Here is a 15,491-nt window from a genome sequence, read left to right as displayed (position 1 = left end):
CATTCGACAACGTGGCTCCTTCATGAGCGACATTTGGACCCAGTTCCAGGACACCTTCTCAAAGCATACGTGTGCAGGGAATGCAAAAAAGGAACTTCGGTGTCAGTATAGAGCTGCTGTGCTGAGCTCCAACTCAATCCGCGTGGAGAAAAAGGACTGTTGGTGCAGGGAGCATATGTAATAGTAGTCCTATACTGAAAAAGAGTGCATCTGCCAGGCTTTTGGAATTTCTAAATGCTGCTGAGGGCGTGATCAGTTTCCATTCCGGAGATGCATGGAAAATAATCATACGTATGGGGTAAATCTAAATAAAACATGAACATTTGACAAAGTGGGTGGAAAACGAACTTTTCCATAGAGCCTACAACAAAATGGCTGCAAACATTGAGGAAACCCGGGCAATGCGTAGGATCTCTAGACACAGAATTGGGCCGAACAGACAGACCTGGGTGTTGCTAGCAGGGCAGCAATATAGCTAGTGGGAGACTGGGGCTGGAGGGACCGTTTTGTAGCAACTAGGGTAAACGTGCTCATGCACAGAAAAGGAACGCTAAAGTTTGAAAAAGTGCAGAGAATCAGACCATGGACATCCAAATGTTTTTATTAAAAAAAAGATGATTTTAATGAGATCAGAGTGGAACAAATCAGCTTTTTATTAAATATCAAAAAAAAGATCGAGAGAAATGGCAGTCACAGAATAAAGAATCTCAGGAGGCAAAAAAAAGTAGATTTTAAAAAAATAAAAAATTAAATAAAAATAAACACTGGCTGATATGGCCACCAGTGACCAGGTGTCAGCCGTTGCCGTTACTTGTAGAGGGTCCCACCTCCCTCCCACATTCACTATCGCTTTCAGACACCACATGTGTTTGGACTTATCCGCAGGGACTAGTTTTGTACATACTGATGCTCCCAAGAGGCTCACTCACACCATCCTGGGTACCAATACATTCACTCATGCAGACTCTTCCTGTGTCTCCCATCCTACGCACTGGCATTGCAACCGAGTCCTCGAGACAGGGCACACGCGTACAGACATATCCCCGCCCCTGTTCTGGTGTGCCCTTGTAGTTCCACCACTCAAAGAGCCCATCTTTCAAACAAATGGGATCTGCATACAGGTCTGGGGACCTCACAACCTCGCCGCCTTGCACCCTTTTCCTCCAACGCTGCATTCAAGAGGCATTTTGTAGTGTCCCATTAATTTAGGGCAGTGGAGAAACCACTCAGCCTGGGGGACGGGTGGTTAGCTGCTCCTCCATCTTCTCCCTACAACGGGCATACTTCTGAAGAATTTGCTTGACGTGTTCCTCTTCCTCCCGCTGGAGAATGCGAAGGAAGTTGTGGAGCTCAGGCATGCTGAAAGCGTCCCACTGCAGAGAAGGAACAAAAAGATTACTTTTTTGTGGAGGCCCACAGGGGCACATTATTCGATTGACCGTCTATCATGCCTCACCCCCACATGCCCCCGAGGTTAGGTTGACATAACTAACGTGGGGTCCATTTAGCTTACCAATATCTGAAGGCTGATCTGACGGGGTTGGTTTACCCTATAATCAAACCCTGCAACACCGTAGAATAGTAACGCATGTAGCTGATCAAGAACACTAGAGTGACTCCTAGGACAACGGCAGCCTTTACAACTGACCATGAACCCTCCCTTACATACCGAATACAGGCTCCAGTGTACCATTTTTATCTAGAGCAGACTACAGGCACCCAAAGTATCCCACTAAGCCTAATCAATCGCTGCTAACTGGATGGAAAAGGATCAAACTAATAGCCATCTAAATTAATTCTGTTTTAACACATGCTGTCCTGGTTTAGAGTCTGGATTACAGTACAGGAGCACTGTTATTTTAGATATATACAAGCACTAATGCAAGACGTGCCGAAAGCGTAACGAAAACAGCAGCCTTTGAGTGACAGCTTACTCTTTGCTCGAGCGACACCTCTGCTGTGTTACAAACCAGTACTGCTTGGCATCAGCGAGCCTATGCATCCCTTTTCTGCTAATGGGTGTACCTGACTGGCATAAGCAACTTTGATTCTGGTGCAGAATTCACATGTACTGCTACGGGTCAGTTCCTCTCCACCACCCACTTAAGCCATTTCAACAGTTGTCCAGATACGCAGCTGGCTGAAAGTCCACGGTGTAGTCAGGCCCCAGCCTGCTTGAGAGCATATCTGCTCCCATACAGAGGAGGTAGTGGAGGGCTTCCTCCACTGAGATCTGCACAGATTCTCTCTCAGACCAACCCCATTGCAGAACCCGGTACACTAAGCACCGAGTTTCGTGCAGCGACTCCACAGCAACACAAAGGGCCTTCAGTACAGAAGGAATACACATTGTGGTGAACAGTTTCCCAATGTAGTATTAAATGTTCCATTGGTAAAATTACACAAAATCAGCATGGCCATACTTACATTGACCTCCCCAGTCTCATTCTCTCGCAGAACAAAGCTCAGAGTCTTCTCATTGGGTCCAGCCAGCAGTCGTAACTGCAAGGGTTGCTCCTCGTCTGACAACTTGCGGAGGTAAACTACAAGAAAATGTAAAGATTTAGGAGGTGTCCCAGGGCAAAGATTCACCAGCACACAAACGATAACCAACACTGAGACTCCCAACTCAGCAAGAAATGCAGCAGGATCACCAGAATCTACAGTGGGTGCTGCAACAAGTCTGACCCTGCAGGGGGTAGTGGTTGAGTTTAAAATGGCACAGTTCCTCACACTTGTGGATGGTACAAGAGGTCTATCAATGCAGTTTGGAAACCCAACAACAAAGAGCACTATCAACTCTGCCAGCCACTGGAGGATTTTGCACACTCAAGACTACCTGCAAACGAGCAAGGTGTGATGGAGATTTTCCATCAGAAGCCTCAAACTAACATTTGCAGCATGCAAATATAAAAGTTATGCTTTTTTATTACCTTGCTCTTCTCTTTCAGCTCTTTCGAACAAGGCAAATTTCTTAGGGTTGTCCACCACCATAAACTTCTTGAGTAGGGCCTCTATCACTTCACTGGCCCGGGTACGTGAGCTTATGTGTAGGTGCTTGGCAGTGTCCTTGGGGAGGTAAAATGAAGTTCTCCTCTTCACAGACTGGGCGCGCGATCCGGAAGCAGACTTTTTGGCATCATGCATGGATGGTGGCTTCTTGGATGCAGGCACTGAGACAGGTCGAATCAATTTCAGCTGCACACGGATAAAACCAGTGTAAGAGCCATCCTTGCTCTAAGGAGGAAATAAAAAGGAATCATGAGTGGGGAGATGGGATAAAGATGCCACAATCATGTATGTGCCGATTTCGGGGCTATGGTGAGAGGTAGGGACAGTAGGGGAGAATGATACTACCAGGAACTGTGAATTGCACACAGAGGATTAGAAGTCAGTTTGCGGAAGGGGGAATGTTGTAACATTGCGAGAGATAGTGTGCATTTTTCTAATCTGAGGGAGGGTTGTAAGGGTGGGTTTTGCTACAGGGAAATTGGAGACAGCAGCTCTTACACATCCTTCCATCAATGGGGTAAAGGAGCCGGATAGTGTGATGCTAGGAGGACAAACTGGGGAGAAGGGTTGGTTATGCAATTGTTGAAGCAGTCGGAAAGGGAGCATATGTTCAGATCTTGGTGTTATGGGATAAAGACGATGGTCTCCGTTTGGGGTGGTGTAGGTTAAAGACTACGGTCTCCGATTAAGCCAGGCAACTAATGGGGATCCCAAGGGTGAGGGACTAGTGGCAAGCATGGAGCCAGAAGCTACCTAGCCATGTCCAAGTCAAGAAATCACTGCCTCAAAATTCCCCCCACACCTTCCCCTGACGTCCATGATCATGTCAGGGAGGGAGAGCACTCATCGGTATATATACAACCGCCCTAGCATGCTCTGAATGCAGCTTAGGGGGTCCAGGGTTCTGCTCTCCACTGCCAGTTCCTTTCTCAGGTGAAACCTCACAGAGCCTCCCGAGTTACCCAAAGAGCCCTTCACATTAAATACACTATGCATCAACCCTCTCACTCTCACAGAGGCTCCTTCGAGTCACCTCTTCAAAGACTACATTATGGCCAAATTCCTCAGACACCCTTTTGGGGTGGCCTTGGGGGGGGAGCAACCCCCCCCCCTCCACTTACAGAGCCATGTCCTTTTATAGGGGTTGCTTTCTTGTTGCGAGTCCCCACACCTCCCTGATACTACTGGGTCCCACAGCGCTGAAAAGACCACCTGCCGCACAACACCCCTTCCAGTTTCACACTGTTTATGACATATTGCTGAAAACAGCACATTGACAAGAGAAACTCCCCTTCAATCATTAAAACTTCATAACCTGCCCCCCTCCTGCAAAGTCACCATACTCTCCCTCAAACCCCCTTCATCAGGGGTCCTGGACCTTTACTACAACTGCCATCAGCTCTAGCGGAGTATATTCGATGTTGAAGGATCATGTGAGTCAGTCCTTAAGGCATCAGGAGAGCCACAGACCCCTGGAGCTGGACACCCCTGCCATAACACCAGAGTCACCTGCGGGCAACAGCCATTCAGAGCCCCACTGATCTGTAGACTCATGCCTACCCGAATGTTCACCCCCCACTGGCTCTCACCAAGCTCATGAACAAATTGCTCTTCATCTGCCCATTGTACTCCTTTATCTTCAGTTCAATTTCTCTTCGGGACAGCACCGGCTGCTCTCGCTCCACCTTCTCATCCTGCAGAAAAAGAAACATGCCTTTTATGTACACAACTTCTCAAGCCTCCCTTTGTCTGCTCCAGAACCAGGTGAGCCCCTCTTGTCCCCAGCACGACCAAATTCAATTTGTTTGCACTTAAAAATAAAACAATTGTTTGAAGAAGAAGAAATTGTGGAAATTCCGAAACATTTGTGGTATTTGAAAAGCATCCCTTTGGCACATTGAGAAATCTCCAGAGACATGAGAGTTTGGATTTAGACCAGGGTCTTGGAGGGCAGACTGCAGATAAGAGGGGTTTGAGAATCTGACCTCACACAAAAAACACTGCAACATATCAGAAGATGCAACCTACTTTCAAGTGCCAAATTCCTAGTCTGATGCCACAGTCTGCATCCTGGCTCTGCAAGGAGAGAACACTCAAAAGACCCCAAACTTCAGCCTTCATTATTTAATCTGACGAAAGTGGTCATGGATGGGGCCCGACCAGTAATATATTGCTTGACATTTTTATTTTCCGAGACAAACCAGTATCCCCTGCAATAGGGTTGGGGGTAGAGCACTGGGAAAGCTAGATCACTGCGCTGGACATGGTAGTTTAGTTAGGGAATCCTGCTGCTGGTTGATGGGTTCTTGAGGGACACTGCTTTCTGTCCCAGTTAAGGTAGAAAAGGGGTTTGTAAGAACCACATGCAATGAGGCACTGGAGATTAGTCATTGACCGATTGGGTTGAATATATAGAGCACCGAGTGAAATTCTTGTCACTTCGGTTAGGTTCAAAGGATGGTGTATTGACATACAAGGTACTGACATGTTTCAGTCCAACAGGGGTCTTTATCAAGGTGGGTTGTATGAGGTTCTAAGCGTATAAACTGGAAGAGGAACTCCAATATTGGTGGACCTGCTGATTAGCAAGCGTTAAGGCAGTGATGCCTCTGCAATCAAGATGAGCGGTCACTTCAATAGGCGCTCCACTCTTACTACGGGCCCTCTACCATTAGGACCTCACTGAACTCATTTACCTAATCCAAGCACGACTGTTACCTGCAGTTAGAGCGAAACCATTTTAGCCAAGGAGGGCAAACCCAGCAATCAATTGTCGGCTTGCTTAGAATTCAATCCACCCACACAATTCCTTTCGGTGCACAGTAAACCGCACCTTGGCAGGTGGCAAAGCAGGTGAAGTCACCTACCTTTGACAGTTCAACCTCCCAGCCCGAGGGCAGTTTTGTTGGTTTAATAATGTGTTTAATAGGAGTACATAAATAGAACGGGCTGTGCCTTTACACCCTCCTCTGTCATAGCCCAGTGCTAAGTAGCGCGATATACCGGTTATCCCTGGCTAGTATAGAAAGAACAGAGAAACCGATGAAATTTTTTTTTCTGCACAATTGTACCACTTAACATGCGAAATACGACATTTGCGGAGAACAAGAGAATACATTTTTTGTACATTAAAGGCAGTAATTTTCTGTAGTCCATAAAACTAAATTTTATTATCGAACTAAGTTCCAGACCTCAATAATTCATCAAAATCACAGTATTAGTCTTTTCTCCCTAATAAAAATGATTAGTCTTTTTGCCAATTCTCAAAAAGTGCCCAAGTTCACTTTTGCATGCCTCCTACACTTTAAAGTCCTGATTGAAACAAATTGTTACCCTTAAAAATCCTCCATGGTTTAAAAAGCCGTTTGGCCGATTATGTGGCCTTCTAGGACCCTAGAATACTTAGAACCAGTCTTTACGTTCAAATTTACGTTCAAATTCCAGGCAATGTTATTTCGCATTCCCCCTACATAAACTTAGCTCAGGAATGAGAGAATACAAGCTAAATTGGGAGGGGTAGTGGGGGCAAACAACAAATTAAATAAAAATTACATATTACATGGAAATCAAAACCAAACATGGGATCAAAGAATATACTTCCAAAAGGAATTTCGATGTAGGTTTTGCAAAGGGAACCAACTTCCCCAGAATTCAGTTAGGAGGCCATAGAATTTAAACAAGGCAGACCCTCAAGTGCCTTGCAAACATTAACTTGTTCAATGTAAATTAGACAAATGCGTTTCTTTGCTGGCCCTCATAGAGGGACTTGGGAGAAGACTGCTTTCACACCAAAGATGATGAATGTTGTGGCCAGAGTATGGTAACTGAGGGGTGAACGGGGGATGTTCGTGCGTAGGGGTGGTGTACAGATGGGGAGGTGAATAACTGGATGTGCAGAAGAAGGTTTTCTAGGTTTCTTGCATGCATTGGAGCACTACCATCCCACTATACCCATTAACAAATGCCGATTTTCATTTCAAAGCTCAGCAGAATTGTATCCCTCACTATGCCCTTCCTCCCACCAGGCAAATGGCAATTCACTTTTGAGTTTTTTTTTATTTTTATTTTTTTTTTAGTTTTTTTAGATAATATTGGGCCACCAGCGACCTGTGTAAAGAGCACTTGACACAGTAAGCCAACCTAAAACCCGTAGATGTTGTGGATTCGCATTGTTGCAATCTTTTAGCACACAAGAGGAAGTGCCTATGCTGCACCCATCCCCATGATTGCAGATGATCCAGGTCGAGGACACTGAATGGTATGGTTAGCTCCACCCAGTTACTTTGTATACAAAAATGTGGTCTTTAATCCAGCTCTTCTACCCTTCTACCAGAATACCTGTGAACGGACGCACGTTTCCCTTGACTCTGGGAACCAGAGTCAAGGGAAACGTGCGTCCATTCACCAGAGTCTGGGTGCCCGACTGACATTGTGGCCTCTTCACGTTGACATGAAGCCCATGACCATCAAACTAAGAACAAATACAGTTAAACATGATCACATGGTGGGTTCGGGAAGAAAACTAGCCCTGTACACCAACATCATTCTACTTTTCGCCAGGGCCTCGTTCCTTTCCAACAAAGCATAAGGCTCTTGCAACAATACTGGTTTTCTTTGTGCTTACCTTGAGCAAGAATGACTAGCATAGTCGCTCACTGGTGCATCTTTTTACTACTGAACTATTAATTACGCTGGAAGAAAAAAAAAAGGGACCCCGCGGCGCCAGAGCCTGATCACGGAAGGGAACTGGCGCCGCAGGGACTTAGCGCGTCTAAGTAGGGCGGGGGTGTGAGTTTGTAGGGGTTTATAATGTATGTTCGCATGGGAAATGTACGAATCTTTGCGGTTGATACATTTCTTATGTGAACTTTTCCGTTGCAGACTTTTCCGCAATGGAAAATTCACGCAGATCCCTGTGCATTCACATCAGTGAAGCCAATAATACGAGGACTCGGGATTAGGTTTTTGCCAAGTAGATTGTAATAAAATGTGGCACATTTGCAAACATGACAACCAGCACTTGTATATGGCCAGACAAAGCCAAGATAAGAACATGGTGATATAATGCACGCTTTCCCAAATAGATCTGACTGGATTACAAACCAAAAAATAAATAAATATATATATATATATATATATATATATATATATATATATATATATATATATATATTCCATTTTCTAAGTATAACAGAATTCGTTTGGGGCTTCAGCGAAGTCCTCATTTCTCCCTTCATCACGAGCCATTGCTTTTTGTAGCAAGTCAGCTCAAGTCTCGCCAAAATGATATTATGAAGGTGCTGGTTACCAAGGAACTGGTTTAACGAGTGCGCCTTAAGAAAGGCGCTATTAGGCAAGTCCTGGCTCAAGTAGCAGAGCTACTTCCTGCACTCTTTCATGGCAGGAGGGGAAGGCACGGCTATCAATGATCTTCTGCAATCAATACCTGCGCTCCTTTCTGGAAAGTCTGGGACTCGGAGGGCAAGCATGGAAGTAGAATAGTCTAGAGAGTTTGAAAGGAATCCGGAGCCTGGCACCAAGTTCATACATAACATTCCAGAGTTTTGCCCATTAAATACGTGTGCTAATTTTCTTAGAGATATTGACTCCCAGAGGCTATATTTTCTAGCCAATCCGGCAAGTACGTACAAGTGAATTAAAATCATCAAGCCGGGATCAAAATACTATTTCGTGGTATAATTTACATAGTGACTTGTGTACTCCATATACCAGTCAGTGGTACCCCTTCCAAAGTACGTAACACACACTTTCCTGGTTCTTTTATTTCACCATGTATTTCTGAGATTTCGTTTGAACCTGTTGGGCATTCTGCAAAAATGGGCCTTATTAGAGGCTTCTTACCGAAGGTGCACACCTCTGTAAAGACAAGTCCTGTGAATCTTTGAAGCACTTATTGATCGATACTTTCCCCTTAGAGTTAAGATTGATGTATGATATTTTCGAAAATAAAATATCGAATCTAAAATAACCCTTTTTCTTCCTTTCACCCAATATATATGCGGGGGGAGACCCCCTGCAGCCCTCCTCTTCTCCCAATACTCATCCACATTTTTTATTACCTTTACCCCTGCCCCCACACAAATATGCAATGGAATGGGACATCCGAAATTTGGGATTTTTGCTGCAAAATTATGGGGCGATACCCATTTTACAATTTTGTAAATATGCGTGAATTTCTTATTCTTCCACTTTGAGATAGACTAACAAGCGGGCACTCCCAATTCAATAATCATTGCTCCGCTTCATTTTTTTAAATATCAAGATGCACGTGTTTTTTAGCAGAAAATGTGTACATTTTAAAACTATACATTTACTGGTTATGCTATACTAGTGCAGCACAACAGTTAAACCGGACGTTCCTCCTAATGTGTATATATGTGCTTTTCTTTAGTGTAAACGTTTTTGATAAACACCAATACAAACCCCCACCCCCCCCCCAAAAAAATAAAAATAAAAAAAAAAAAAAAAGGAGCTTCGAAGGAGACATCACAAGACTGGCCATGCCTCTACTTCCTCCATAGGGCAATGAGAGTTAGTATAATGCTATAACTTGCCCAACGGAGTATGGTTAATGGTATGTGGTTTCCCGGTCTGACATCAAATTACACGCAGCTCTTCCGTAGCCAAGCAGGACTTTTGTACCATTTAAGAAATCAGGTTACATCCATGCTTCACAAGTGGAAATTGGATCTCAGCAAAGCGAAAAGGCTGTAGTCAATGCAGCAAAAAGCTACACTAAGCTATCACAAGCTTCTGGCTTGACCAGTCGCCAGATTGTATTTAAAAAATACCTGCATCTCAAAAATTCACAGCCTTTAAAAGGGGGTAGATAGCTGGGAAGCATGAATTCGGGCATACGCCAACAGAACATCACTGCTCCCTTGTACTTCTCCAGCTCATGCCACTAACTCCCCCAGTCCCTCCCTTTTTTCCCCAGAGCTCAGGGGACCACTACGGTGGTGATAGTGCGCGGTACAAATATCCTAACATTAACATACGCACGAGATCCCAATCATAGAACACTAATGAGATTAGTATAAATCGGAGATATTTAAAAAACACAATGGGAGGACGTTCAACTAGAGCTCTAAAGTTCTTGTGGCCGTGCGTGAGGCAGCCACCCAGTACTGTTCCCCCACCCCTTTGGATGCTGGGACTTGCAGTTATTTTTTACAAGTCCCAGAAATCAAAGCAAAAACAGCACTGTATAGCATTGTGCATTGCCACAAGAAACGAGAGCTCTGGCTTACTTTGCTTTATGATTTACAAAATGTCAAAATGTTATAGCGCTGCGGCAAAAAAAGCTTGATACATGTGATTTTTAGGAGGTATGTCAAGTATCGGCTTTTCCTACTACTACACATAGCAAACATTCGGATTTTGTGCATAACATTACCATATGGGCTGCAATGTCTTGGTTGCTTGCCTTTAACCGTATTTCTCCAGCATTGACATCTCAGTCACATGCATGACTATTCCATGACGTCAGACTGGGAATACTCCAGTCATTTAAAATTAATTATACATATACATTTTTCCACAGGAAAAAAGCTATACAGATTGCCCAATATGCATGAAAAGGCACTCACTAGCCCCCATCCCCTTAGCCTCCCCTAATTATTACCCTAAACCCACCTCCCACATATATGTGTCAGAACTCAACCAAGAAATTGCATTCAATTCTCCTTTGAGCAATTTGGCCGTGCAGTAATCGCCAATCCCGGAGAAATAGTTATAGTAACAGACTTCTACAGCATTGAATCTTTCATAGATTCACATATTTGAATGGAATACCAAGCAGTGAAGCAGGTCACGTACCTGTCTGCACAAAGCAGAGCACCTGAAATGTAATGCATGCTAGATTACAATAGAAGGGAAGGAGGGTGAACATAGGCTGCTCCCATCTTCTGAAAACAGGTGGCAGAGGACTTCCTGTCCGACCACCAACTCCCTTCTGGCGTCTTCTGCGAAGCAGTAATGCTTGGCAAACATAGGGAGCGTGCTCCCGGTGGCCGCTCTACAAGTATCTTTAAATCTCCACTGCCGCCTGAAAGGCTGCTGTCACTGCCCTTTGATGGAGTGCACAGTAGGTGGGGCGGGGATTGGATCGCCTCTGTATTGGTGGCAGTGACTGATGCAGTTCGTCACCCAAAGTGATATACCTTGCTTTGATATGCACTGCCCTTTAGTGTAGCCGGAGAAAGCCACCCAAAGTCTGGAAGAGGTACGAAAATCTTTGAATTTAGAACTTTAGTGCCCGTGAGCGACCAAAAGAGTGATGGGTGCACTTCGTGTCTGATAAGTGCTCGCTGAAAAAGATAGGAGTACTATTCGCTCCGATAACGTCATTTGAGAAAACACTTTCCAAATGAATTTGGGGTGCGGGCTGAGAATCACGCAGTCCTGAAAAATTGTGAATGGCTGTTCTGTACAGAGAGGGCCTGTAGCTCACCAATTCGTCTCACTGACGTTATGGTTACTAAAAAGGCGACTTTGCAATATACAAATCTCAAATCATATCTATGGATGTGGTTCATACGGTGCTGCCAGAAGTGCTGACAGGACGGTATTCAAACTCCAAAAGGGCACCGGCTTGGGTGATAGAGGGGAAAGTACATAGTAATCCTTAGAGAAACACCTTGACCGCTGGGTCAGCGATTAGTGAAGAGTGATGTGGGCCTGGGGCATAGGCTGAGATGGCCAAGAGATGCACATTAATGGATGACTGAGATAACCCACTCTTGGCCAGGTGTAAAATGCAAGGTAACACTTGGTCTACTGATACAGTAAGCGGGTTCAGTTGTGACGTTGTACACCATGTGGTCAAGCATGTCCATTTCTTGGCGTCGTAGCGGGTGGATTGCACCCTGGAGGCTCCAATGACGTCCCAGCACTCGGGCAGTGTCTCTTTGCCAGCATTCGCTGTCCAAGAACCATGCTTTGAGTGACAGACTTGTTGTTCATGGTGGAGAATGTTGGCTTCCTGTTGAGTCAACAGCTGCTGGTGCGGTCCGAGGCAAATGGGCGCCTCTTGTGAGTCATAAGAGGGTTGGGTACCAAGCCTGAAGTGCCCAAGCCGGGGCTATGAGTATCATTTGTCAAGGTTGCTCCTTCATTCGCCGCAGAACTCAGGCAAACAAACGTATTGGAGGGAGCCCATAGAGGAACCGCCCTGCCCACTTCAGGGAGAAGGCGTCCCCCCAGGGACTTTCTCCAGGTACATGGAGGTGACCTTTGTGTTTGAGAGCCCAACTCCATAGCCTTTGCGCTTCCGCCGAGAGAATCCCCAGTTTCGTTGGTGTAATGCATGGAGGTTGTACTGTCCGTTTGGACAGACTACGTGGCCCTCCAATACCGGCTGGAATGATTTCAACACCCAGCAGATCGCTCAGAGTTCTAAAACGATGTGGAGACTAGTTTTCTTACAAACCATGCGCCCTTCGCCTGAAGCTCCCCCAGATGTGCTCCCCAACCTGAGAGGTATGCATCCATTCTGAGGAGCAATGTTGAGGTGGGTGCTTGAAACAGCATGCCCCGAGTTAATGTTTTTCGTCGTTTCACCACTGCAGCACCCTGTGGAAGGATGGTGCAAGGCAAACACCACGAGCCGTAGGATTGCGTCCATTGGTGGTCCAGTGCCTCCTGAATTGCCCTCATTCGAAACCAGCAGTTGGGAATCAGTTCTATACAAGAGGACATCATGCCCAGGAGGGATTTGAACAGACGTATCGTGGGAGGGATTCTCGAGAAACCACGAGACCAGACCCATCATCATCGCAGTTCTCTCCACTGACAGTCATACTCTGGGGATGAGTGTCTCCAACTCTGCCACGAGGAAGAGAGCGGTTTGTGCCAGTAAAGGACTAGACTTGGTCTTGTTGGAGAAGCCTAAGGTTTCGAGAATTGATCTGATCTTTGTGACTGCCATGGCGGCGCACATCCCTTTATTAGCCATTCATCTAAATATGGAAATACCTCTATCCCCGCTTGCCTGAGGTGTGCTGCCACTGGCGCTAGGCACTTCATAAATACCCAGGGGGCCGATTGAGGCCGAAAGGTAGCACGCAGAAATGAAAAGGTGCTTGCCACACAGAGCCCCTCAGATACTGTCTGTGCACCGGGTGATCAGAATATGGAAGTACAGATCTGGGGTCCCCAGGAAGTCTCTTGTTTAACCATGGAAGAACCTGCTGAAGAGACGTCATCTTGACTTGCATGAATCTGATGAATTTGTTTAATGCCCTTGGGTCTAATATTGGTTGCCACTGTGTTTTTCCTCTTGATGAGAAAGAACCTAGAATAGAACCCTTTTCCTCTCTTGTTTTGTGGGACAAGTTCTATGGACGCCTTTTGTAGAAGCTTGTCCACTTCTACTTTCAGATGCTTCAGCAGAAGGACCCTTCAAGGTTAGAGGTAGAGAAGAGGGGGGGGGACCCAGAAATTAGGTTGTATCCTGTTTGCACCACCTGTAACACACACCTGTCAGCTGTACATTTTTGCCAATGGTGCGAGTGTTGGCTCGTTCATCCTCCCATAAGAGTGCGCATAGATCGCTCGTCAATTTTGCCTAGACTGGGCCCTCGCTTGGCCCAACCTCCACCTACCTCTTTGCGTGTGGCATCTGGTTGTTGACCGTTATACCGGTTGCCGGCTTGGTACGAGGAAGATCAGTTATACCCCCTTTATCTCGCGGAGGAGCCACCATAGGGATGGCAGTCCTCTTTATCCCCCAGTGATCTTATTGCCCTCGCTGTGTCCGTATCAGATCTGATCCCCTTCAGGTAAACTATTTTTTTGGCCGAAAAAGTCCTGCCCATCAAAAAGCATGTGCAACATCTGAGCAGACACCTAGTTTGTTGCCTTCATCTAGGCCTGTCTGAGCACTGTAACATGCGCCATCTGTCTAAACCCACATTTGGCCAAGTCTACCGATGTGTCGATCATGTGATCGGATGTGGCTTCACCATCTCCCACAATGGCCTTTGCCTCCTCTTGGAATTCTGCTGGCGGATGTTTTGCCAGCTTTGACATTCTCTGCCAGAGCTCCCTGTCCAACCTTGCCATCATTGCCAGCACGTTGGCTGCTCTTACGGTGAGCGTGGCTGACCATGCTTTCCAGTTTCCGACCTTTGTCTGGAGGAGTGGTCAATTGCGAGGGCGAGCTGCATAGCTTTTTCCTTGCCGCAAAGGTAATTACAGAATCAGGCTTAGTGTGGCCCCTTGGGTAGAAGAGCGTTGTATCAGGAGCTTATATTTTCTCTCCGGCCGAGAAACCAGATCGGGGTAGGTAAGGGGACAGATCTCCCCTGTTTCCCATATAGTGTTGAGAATTGGGATGGTGGTCACGGATCGTCTGTGTTGGTCCCTATGCTCGTAGAGCACAGACTTCTTTTCTTCAAAGGAAACCTGAAGCTGAAACAGCTCAGCTGCCTTAGCTATTATAGTGTGCAATGACACAATATCATCCAGTGGCAAAGTATCCCATGATGAGTCATGTTTTCATTGTCAGGAATATAGGTGTACCATTCATCTGTACCTTGATCCAGTGTATCCCTGGAAAGGTCCCCTTCCTCATCGTCCCGAGCATCCCGATCAGAGAAGTCCCTATTTGGGTCATCCATTGGCTCTGGGTCATAAAGATCCTCTTGCCAGTCTGAGTTGGACACTGAACAGGGCTGAAGTGTCCTGGGTTCTTGGAGGTGGTGATTGCCTTGGTGATGTACCTTCTGGTAACGACCTTGCCCGTGGTGTAAGGGAAGGGAAGGGAATAGTTTCTTACCTGTAACTCCATTTCTCCAGCATTGGTATCTTTCATGGATTCACATGCTTAGAATATTCCCCGTCGTCAGACTGGGACCCCTCGGTACACATATATAGCCTTTTCCAATAGGAAAACTTCCGACACTTTTGTGTCCTATCTACGTCCTTTTAGGACCCGCCTACGCATGCTCCGTAGGCCGTCCCCATATAAGAGGCCCGCCCCCGCGGTTCCCCTTCAGATTTCGGCCCCTCCAAAGTAGGAAGGGTTAAATTTATCAAATACATTACATTCCGGGGAGGTTGGCAGGCGCATGTGAATCCATGAAAGATACCAATGCTGGAGAAATGGAGTTACAGGTAAGAAACTATTCCCTTCTCCAGCATTGGATCTTTCATGGATTCACATGCTTAGAATAGATTGTATAGCAGTAACACTTGAGACGGCAGTGAGAATGTAATGTAATATACCCTCAACATACTACACAATGCATATGTACAGTAGGAATAAGTTACCTCATATAACCTTACCCACATAAAATAAACTCAAAAAAGGTAGACCACAGATTCTCCACAGCGTGGAGCTTACCTTACTGAAACAGATGGCGCAGGACAGCTCTTCCCATCTGCACCTCGTCCGCATGCTGCCTGGCAAGGCAGGAGTGGCGGGTAAACGTGTGGGGCACTGACCATGCCGCAGC

General features: G+C 45.9%; 1 protein-coding gene across 2 annotated transcripts in view; it reads right to left on the bottom strand.

Moving 5' to 3' along the window:
* Positions 1-585: 585 nt before the first annotated feature.
* The window catches only part of RASSF1 (Ras association domain family member 1), a 541,383-nt gene continuing 526,477 nt past the window's right edge, over positions 586-15,491 (bottom strand). For both annotated transcript variants that reach the window (XM_069644109.1, XM_069644110.1), the window contains 4 exons: positions 4,602-4,706; positions 2,934-3,237; positions 2,428-2,543; positions 586-1,373 (listed from right to left, as the gene is read on the bottom strand). In XM_069644109.1, coding sequence (XP_069500210.1) covers positions 1,227-1,373; positions 2,428-2,543; positions 2,934-3,237; positions 4,602-4,706 — 672 coding nt within the window. In that variant the 3' untranslated portion in view covers positions 586-1,226. The remainder of the gene's footprint in view (positions 1,374-2,427; positions 2,544-2,933; positions 3,238-4,601; positions 4,707-15,491) is intronic.

The sequence above is a fragment of the Ambystoma mexicanum genome, chromosome 2p (genome assembly GCF_040938575.1).
Source record: "Ambystoma mexicanum isolate Mex_15411 chromosome 2p, UKY_AmexF1_1, whole genome shotgun sequence".
Classification (NCBI taxonomy): domain Eukaryota; kingdom Metazoa; phylum Chordata; class Amphibia; order Caudata; family Ambystomatidae; genus Ambystoma; species Ambystoma mexicanum.
This window is presented reverse-complemented; position numbering and strand designations above follow the sequence as displayed.